General features: G+C 43.4%; 1 protein-coding gene across 2 annotated transcripts; it reads left to right on the top strand.

Annotated features, from left to right (window-relative positions):
* Positions 1 to 3,485: 3,485 nt before the first annotated feature.
* LOC104967100 (RNA-binding protein 38-like) lies at positions 3,486 to 7,028 on the top strand. Of its 2 annotated transcripts, none has more exons than XM_010796503.1 (2): positions 3,486 to 4,026; positions 5,263 to 7,028. In XM_010796503.1, the coding sequence occupies exon 2, from the start codon at positions 5,297 to 5,299 to the stop codon at positions 5,603 to 5,605; it is 309 nt and encodes a 102-aa protein (XP_010794805.1). In that variant the 5' UTR covers positions 3,486 to 4,026; positions 5,263 to 5,296; the 3' UTR covers positions 5,606 to 7,028. The 2 variants fall into 2 exon arrangements, with proteins under 2 accessions (XP_010794805.1, XP_010794806.1); XM_010796504.1 differs by lacking the exon at positions 3,486 to 4,026 and adding an exon at positions 4,316 to 4,812.
* Positions 7,029 to 9,456: the final 2,428 nt, after the last annotated feature.

Genomic DNA, 9,456 nt, shown 5'->3' with positions numbered 1-9,456 from the left:
GGGGGGGGGGGGAGTTGACGGGGAGAAAAAAGAACACAAGAGGGCCAATAAAGTCCATCTAAATATAGAAGCAGCAGGGCTTTTTTCCCTTGTCCTTATAAAGAGCTGCTGGTGAATCTGTGTGGACTATTCTCCTGACTGTACCGAGCGGATCACTCCCTGCAGGATGGGGAACATAACTGTCGGTGCATGGAAACACACAGGGCTACGTTGTTTTGTGTGAGAGAGAGACAGAGAGAGAGAGAGGAGGCTAAGTCGGTTTTTTTCTTTACACCAGAGGACAAATCCATTTTGGAAGAACATACTAAAATAGGAGATGTTGATGAACTCCACAATTAAATGTGGAGAGAAATGAATGATAGATGGAGTCCCTTTATGGCCTGATAGTTCAAGACAGTGGAGGATGAACTTATGCCCAAAATTACCTGGAATTTCGATTTCCATGTTTATCAAAACAATCACTTGCTTAAATCCAACGATGTCCCTTTTTGGCTCTTTCACTTCTCTAATTCTATTTTCATTATATTCTTACAAAAAGAGTGATCTATCGTATTGGCTTTGCTTTGAGTCAGAGGATTATTTTTACATCTTTGCAAATATGCTTTTATGCCTTCTTGCCATGAGATACAAGAGTCTATCAAGTCTGCATACGATACCAGCAAATAGTTTAGCATACACAGTCAAGAACAGCTAGCCTGGGTTTGTTCAAAGACAGCATATAGAATTACAAGTATACGTAAACCTCCCTTTTGGTACATTTCAATATTTATGGCCTTGTTGGACATAACAGCAAAGAGTTAAAGGAAAAGAGTAGAGCAATTAACATTAAGCATCTTGTTTGTTAACATACTGTACATTGTGGTTTTTCGAGACATTTTGATAGCGGTAAATATTTCTAGTGGGCACCACATCTCCCGCTCAGTAAAGTAGCAACCTCAGTAGTTCCTTTGATACAAAGCTAGCAGCATAGTTACTAAGCCTCTATCGCAGGATATTCCAATATTTCTATTGTAGAATACAAATTTGCTCTAACACATAGGTTTGAGCTAGCTCTCTGATTGGTCAATAGGCGTGTTTAATTCCACGATCAAACAACGATCAAATAGAACGTGCCTAATCACAAAGTATCCAGTGGCCTACACACGCCACTAGCCTACCGAAACTACTTCCATGAGTCTACATCGTGTGGTTTCCATAGCGACGTTTAGCGACACACAGCCGTTACACTGTTATACATTGTCTCTCGTTGGAAATCGGTATCACCTGCATACAGCGGCTGGCGGAGGCAGGGTTGGAGGCCAGAGAAATCATGTCCGTTAGCGGACATAAAAACGAGTCATCGCTTCGCAGCTACTGGGCTCCATCTCTAGACAACAGAAAGATGTGGAGCAACGCGTTTTTTGCCGGTCTGGGACACGCCATGAAACGGCCACTGGAGGAAAGCTCTTCCTATAACGTAGTCCTACCCGTGAACACCACAGCAGCACCACCTGCAAAAAAGTCTGGCATGGAGTTCATGGAGAGCTGTTTCAAGAATTGCACTTTTAATGGAAGCATGAACATCCACCTTCATTCTGAACCCAAAATGTTTCAGCACCATGGACAGCCTGATTTGATTTGTTCCGCTAATCCCACACAGTGATTACTCAGATATTTAAATGGCCCAATTCAAGAATTGTTTTCAATAAATTGTTTTCAATAAATTGGTTAATAATATATTATTTACTATAATTATATCAATAACTGTAAGCGGGGTAGCAGGAGTGTTTGATCGGCTATCGTTACCATGGGAACTACTTTCTAGGAACTACTTTCTGGCGGAGATTAACTCAAGCAGAAAGCGTAGGTTTGGGAGCAAATGAGCCCACATTATGAAATTATTTTACGATATTGTTGATTACAATGATAGTTTGTGTAATAGAATCGCAATCATACACTTGAGGCGTTCTTGAACGTCATTATTGGTACGACAGTACTGCAAGCGCCGAGGCGCTTGCGCGGAGGTCCGTACGCCTGGACTGGAGTTCAAGAACGGTCTCTCGTGTATGATTGCTTAATTGAAAGCCAACAGTGCCAATACACACCACTACTTAAAGAGAAACTTCCAGGTTAAAGACACCTGTGAATAAATGTGTAGGAAAATGATGAATACACTAGATTTTTCAAAGAAATATATAGAAATATACACTACAGTGACATCTGGCGTCGTTTTTGTAAGAAATGTTCCGTTGATATGCCGTTGTAAATGGCTTGATGGAAAGCAGGTGTGTAGTCGGGGAGGGTGCACAGCTGATTGCAGNGGAAGGGTATCTGGGGGTGTATTCTGGGACTTAATGCTTAATGAGGCAGTCTGCTCCCTAGGAAACTCACCTCTCCAGGTGCCAAACAAAACACCTTTTTTCTTTCTACCGCTGCTGCCAAAGAATATTCACAATCAACAATGAAGAGAGGAATATCAAGTCGCCTTACCAGTACTGTAAGGTGTTGTTTAATCCCCCCCTCCCAGTCCAGCCCTGTCTGTTTTCACACTTTCTTTTTCGGTGAGTCATGCGCCGAAGATCATTTCTCTTATCGTGTAGAAATATTTAGCGGCTCTGTGTGATTTATCGCTCAGGCTTTTCACATCGCCTCATTAGATTGCCTCAGTGATGATGATTACTCTGGCCTGTATTTGTAATGCATACGGACATCAATTGTTTTCCTCTCGTGTCTCAGTGAGTGACGCTTTATGAAACAGACAGGCGGTCAGCAAAAATACTGCTGACCTATGATCTTCTGGCTGTCAGCCACATTCCCCTGCCACTGCCCCACAATGCACTTGGCATCTGGCATCTCCGTGGCCCCGGGAGCTTGTTACTGTCCCCAACAAGCCTCGTCCCTCTTTTCTCTTCACATAGAGCTAAAATGTTCATCCCTTTATGCACGCCAGAGATCTAATACAGGACGGCTTTGTTTACCCTCGAGTCCCTTCAGGCGTACATTATTTACATCAGTTTCTATTTACCTAAACAAGGTCACGTGATTTTAAGCCTGGATTAAGGCGAACTGCCTATGGCGACACACTGCCAAGGCCACGGGAAAAAGGCAGGCTCATTATACATCATGCGAGTGAAAGCACAAATGCCCCACAGCATTAATATATGGTCATCTCTGAGTGAATGCATCATTGTACGAGGCTCAATAGCACTGTGAGGGTAGATTGCTCTCGTGGGTGGGTGGGGGTTACCTTCCTGTGTGTATGCTCACTTGTTATGTGCCACTGTTTTCTTGTTTTATGTCCGTCTCAAATGTTCCCTTCATGAGCCAGATGTCTCACTGAGCTGGTGTAACTTGTTTTTCTACCATGTTGTTGTTTGAAATATCTTCCTCAATGGTGGAAAAATGACATTTACTGTATGCCGGTTTCTTAGCTGAAGCTGCCATTAAGGATGTCTCATAACCACCTATTTTTTGTTTCTAATACCAATCCTGAGTCATAAAATGTGCGTATTGGCCAATATCTAGTGGCCATTGCATTCAAAACCAAACATTTAACACAAATCCTAAGGAAAATTCTGCATGTTAGGTTGTTTTACAGGCACTATCTAAAACAATCTTATTGTTATCTTATGAATCTCTTTAGAAGCAATTGTTCTTTTACAAATTGTGCTGCAATCATACTTTTGATGTGGGCTACTGAACATTACACAACATTTGGATTGGTAGGTGTGATATATATGCAGCACCACAATCAGTGTCCTGCTATTTGAATATCTATTGATTTAATTTCAATTAACGGTCAGATAACTGATAACACATGTCAGTACCCCAAATGCTTCCTGATCCCATCCTAAATGTTACTGACGATATTCCTCCTATCCAACCTTCTGCCATGGTTGCTTCCTGCTGCCAGCTGACCACCAGCGTACCAGCAGAGGATCAGAAGATGCCCACAGTGCAGGAGTAGTCCAGAGGAGGGGGGGGTTTGACAGAAAATGTCTGCCTCGCTCGCCCCGTCCCTCCTCCCTCAGCCAGCCCCTCTCCAAGGTGCCAGTGATGGCGTGAGAGTGCAGTGCGGTGTGCTGTGATGGATTGGAGTGCCTTTTTATCTTTTTGCTCTTGTGTGATATGAACTGAAGAGGTTTTGCTGATTGCGGTGTGACTCTTTCCCTATTATGGCATGGTTTGGGCTTTGCAGTTGTTACTGGTGTGTGTGGGTGGCTGGGTGGAAGAGAGAGAGGAGGGGGGGGGGTTGAGAGGGAGTGTGTTTGTGTGAAAGCGTGATGACATCCCTATCCATGCATGCTTCCATCTTTTGCTGTGTTGACTTCCCGGCTGGCTCTCATTACTGATCCTCTTCTTCTGCCGGATTGAATCATAGAAGAAGAAAAAGCTAACACTGAAATTTAAATCCAGACCATGAAGGGAAGATTTCTGTCAGTACTGAGATGCAGCTCAGTAGCGTACGTCAAAGTGGCTTTTGTTGTGACTTTGTTTTCTTTGTCTCGTGGTCTGGGTCCCAAATGTCAACGATAAGTGCTTCAATGAAAAAAAAGTTGGTTACATCACCCTGTTAAATGAAAGAGGGGTTCTTCTCTCCGCCCACAACCCTCCCTCCTTGTAGACGACAAACCCAGGAGGGACACTTCATGATCTGACTAAAATAGACTCTCCTCTTCCCTTCTCCTTAGCTCATAAAGTGGCAAAGAAAGACAGCGCAGTCCCCGGACCCCACTGCTGTAATGGGCTTTATGTGAAATCTGGCCTGACACCCAACTCTGAACTCCAAACCTTCCCCTCCCCCGGCTAGCATCATCACCTAGCAGATTTTAAGTGAGAACTAGGAGACTTCTGCCTTCACAAACTTCCCTTTTTTGTGTGTGTGTGTGTGTTGAGCGAATGAAGAGCAGCAGCTGTTAAAACACTCTGTCGATGCCTGAGCTTGAAAACCTGCCAGTAACGGCTGTCTCTGTCATTCACCCCCGCCATCCCCCTCCCGTCTACCTCAGGAGGCTTTACCTAACAGGTTTTGTAGGTTTTACTAACTGACACAGACTGAGCGTTGAGTCACCTTCGCCTGCTAACCTCCTCCTCTCCTTCATGTAGCCTTTAATAACAGTGGATCTCTATGTGAGGATCTCCTAGTTTCAGAACACCACCAGAGAGTTTATATTCCCAGCAAGCTCGCCTTCTGGGAGCAATGTAAACAATAGAAGCAAGACTCTGAGATGTCTCTGCTTCACCGTCTAATAACCCCCCCTCTCTCTTTGTGTCTGTCTACAGGTTGGCCCAGCAGTACGTCTACCCACAGGCCTACATGCAGCCCAGCCTGGTGCTGCCCTCTCAGGTTTCCCCCTCCGTCGCCAGCAGCCCCTACATGGACTACAGCGCCGCCTACTCCCAGTACGCCCAGGCGGCCTTTGAGCAGCAGTACCCGTACGCCGCCTCTCCGGCCAGCTTCCTGGGGTACAGCTACGCCACCAGCCCCACAGCCAGCGCCGGACCAGCCCCTGCCGCCACGGCACCGGCCTCCATCCACGCCTCCCTCCCCTCTGCTGCCGGCCCGGGACAGGCCTTCCTGCACTACGCCCAGCAGCAGCACATCCAGCCGGACCGCATGCAGTGAGCCTGTGAAGGAAGCACCGAAGAAGAAGAAGAAGAAGATGAAGACAGTGGAGGTGGAGGAGGAGGGAGTAGTGGACGCGGACCTTTTTATAAAGAGATGATGGCGAAACCTTTAAGGGTGACCCAGCTATCATCAGCAGGGGCTTTCAGGAAGAGGAAAAAAAAGGGTGGGACTATTGCACTATACGATCAGGAATGAACCCTTTGCTCGTTGGCTAAAGGGTAAAAGGGTTGGGAGGCTGTCAAGGTTCACGTTTGGGAAACTAGACAGCTTAAAGTATGTGGTCGCTTCCAAGGGCTTCCAGAAGCTGACACTTCATGTTTTTATTATCATTATTATTACTATTATTTTTATCGTCCTTTATTATTGTATTAATGTCAATGTTTGTTTGTATGCCATTATTATCAATGTTGTTCTGGCTCAATCAGTGGAAGTCCTGTGTGTCCGTGGTACATACTGATGGTGGGAGAGCTGTCACACCTCTTTCCTCCCGACCCCCAGTGTCAGGGGCCGGATATTAAGGGCACTGCTGCTTTTGGACACTCGGGGAAAGTCAGAGATGGGTGAAGGCAAACATGGGGGCGAGAAGGGTATACAGCCAGCCCTAAGCCTCCCTGTGGTCCCATCCTAGTGCCCTTCACAGGGTAGAACTGCCCTGTGAACAAAAACCTCCAGATCTACGACACAAAAGGACGATGAGATTTCACCTCAAGGACAAATCGGAAAGAACGTTTCAGTATAAATGACAGTGGGAGCTCCATTGTTTTTTTTATGTCAGGACTACACTTTTTTGTATTCTTAATTAAAGAGGCCTTAATAATACAGAAACTCCTTTTTGAATCTCTTGATTTTTCAAGCGCTCCCCTCCCCACTACAGAAACTAAGTGCAGAGAGTTTGTAACTGGCCAAGCTTGGGTCTTGATAATTTCAAATGGATGTAGATAATCACATGCAGTACGTGGGCGACGGGGAGCAGGAGCGCTGTGTATCGTTGTTGAAAGGTAGCTGACACTGAGCTCAAACACCAGTGTGTTTATTTTTCTCACTGAGATTGTTGCTCTCAAGAGGACATTCATGTACAGCAATTTAAAATGTTTTCAGTCATCACGTACATTTACAATATTTATATGTAGGTATTTATATGAGGTACTAAGTTAAGATCGCTTCTTTGTTTTGTTACTATGACTCTTGTTGTGGCACTGATGTCATTTAACCTGCAGATACACAGGTGTCGTATTTTGATTTATGTCCTGTTACGATGTCCGAGGAGTTGTGTGCACGGCAACTACAATTTATGCTCTTTTGTAGATCCTTAACCGGTTGCATAAGAAATTCTTTACATTTTTTTTTCAATAAAGATGTCTTTTACAGTCCCTTCAAAGAAGCCATACCAAAAAAAAAATTGAAATAAAGACTTTGTACATAAAGATGACTCTTGACTTCTTCTTTGATTGTTGAAATGTATCCGCAAAATACAACTTTAATCATACATGTTATGTGTTATTGAAGCATCACTGTACTCTGATAAAATGGCTAAATTGCAAGTCCTGCTGTGGTGATACTGTGAAACCCTGTGGGGTGACAGGGTTCACTTATGTGTGTGTGTGCTTGTTATCAAGGCTGTGTGTGCTTTTAGAGATCCTGTACATGAGGGGAACAGAGGGGAGGGGGGTAGGAGGCTCAGACTTATCAAGCCACAACACCACCACCTGCCAGGGGTGCTGGGTGTTTTCTCGGCCAACACATTTGCCTTCCTTTTACCTCACTCACAGTTTTGTTTAGTTTGACAAAGTGGTTTTCAAGTCTTGGTTTCTCTGCCGTTTCCCAACAGTGTCTCTACATGTTTATGCTTACATCAGCTATTTAGGAAGATGTGTCACTTCAAAACCTCACTTTGGTTTGAAGGACAAAACACAGGCATGGTTGTAGGAAACAAAAACACATCCATTATCTTGTCTTTACAATACCCACCCAGTAATGATTCACAATACAGCCTTTAATTAAGGATATGCTTTTTTTCTGGTGCAATGTTTTGATATATCCACTCAGTCCTCATTTACTCATGACATGTTCCAAATACCTGTAATTATGTGGACACCCATGTCAGTGAGTTTCAGTTCACATGATTTGTATTCTAATAGTTGTGTTTGGTTTCCCAAGTTAGTTTAAAGGAGAGTCCTGCTGTTAAGAAATGTACTTCCATTATGGAGAAAGAAAGAGGCAGATAAAAGTAAGACTAAGAGTCTACAGTCATATTGGCAGCTCATTGAGCTAAATGCTTAAATCAACATGATAACATTGCTTAAATGTCAAACAACTGCTACCTGCTTAGCATTATTCTCATGTTTAGAAAATACAACTTTTACCATGTTCATCATCTTAATGTAGCTTGTTCGCATGCTAGAATAAGCTAAATAGCACTAAACCCATATTGCTAATAATAATGCAAATTATATTTTTTACTTCCGCTAAGCATGATGTGTTTTCACCTCATTGCCTGTTTGTAAGCAAGATAACATAAGTGGCTACTACTCAAATCATGGGTCGGATCACACATTATTTGTAACTTTCATTAGCATTAGCTTAGAGAATGTAGCCTTGGAGAACTAAGCTAACCCCTTGTAGTTTTTCATGTACTTATTCAATATTATCGACTAATGGCTTTCTGATAGTCACAGGATCACAGCGAAAAGTCTCATTAATTTAGAAGAAAATATGAAAGTGCAAACCAAATTCCAAGACCTTACAACAGTTATGACTTCTGTTCTGGATCAAGTTGGTGGATTGACTTGCCAAAGTAGACCTGCACCGTTAGCATGGCTAGCTAAAATGGTAAAAAATGAAAAAAAGCAGCAGAACCTGAATGTCCTGACCTGTTTTACAGTCTGACAAGTATGTCACAATAACATAATGTGGGAAGGATAGTAAAAAGATTCCCATGTTTAAAACTTGAGACAGTTCAAAGCATAGGCAGCAAACAAGAAATGTAATTATGATAAAATGAGCATGGAATTATTCTTTGCTGTCGATCAAAAATACACTTCTTCACTTTTTCTTAGAAATATGAAGTCTCCAAGGCATCAGGGTTTGTTTTTAAGAAAGCCCCTCCAGACCCACAGACATGATAATTATTCTCACAGGTTAAGTAAACTTGCTATGTTGCCCTTAAACAGATTCTGCTTTTCTTTTTTCAGGGTTGACAGCGGAGTGTTGTTTTGTTCAGTAGCTGTGTGTAGAAGCAAGACAGCAAGTGTAGCCTATGTAAAAGAAAAGGCTTGATAGAAACCACACCAGTGTGTCGGGAAATGTTGCACTTTTTAAAGCTGAATCATGTCACAGATTTCTAAACACTTGTCGTAACAGAATGAATTTCCTCACAGTTGTTATGTTAACTGGTTGTTACTGCAGTGAGGCGGCTCTGGTCTCCTTCTCTTCTGACTTTTTGTCATTGTTTATCTTTCACTATCTCACCTCGCTGTTCTCTATTTTTTTACTCAACGTTTTTGCTTGTCACTTGTGTTTTTTTCTTCCCCTAACATGTGCTGTTGTCTTCTCCACTTCAGCACTTGTGGTTCTGTTTCCCCTAACTGTTTTCTGTCACTCCGTCTCACGTTCCTCTTGTGAATCCCACCAGAGAAGAGCAGAAACAGAGCCGGGGCTTCAGCTCGATGAACGAGGTCATACAGGCCCCGCAGACCTTGTCATGCTGAGTCACCATAAGGCCTCTCTCTCCGTCTCACACTCTGTCTCTCTTTCACATGTGCATGTAAAGTAGGTTCAGTCAAATCTCACTCAGCACACGCTTCTCACTCTGTCGTGCAACTCTGGCGTAAAGGGATTCCACATAACTG

The sequence above is a fragment of the Notothenia coriiceps genome, unplaced genomic scaffold, assembly GCF_000735185.1.
Source record: "Notothenia coriiceps isolate Sejong01 unplaced genomic scaffold, NC01 NC01_scaffold00037250, whole genome shotgun sequence".
Classification (NCBI taxonomy): Eukaryota; Metazoa; Chordata; class Actinopteri; order Perciformes; family Nototheniidae; genus Notothenia; species Notothenia coriiceps.
This window is presented reverse-complemented; position numbering and strand designations above follow the sequence as displayed.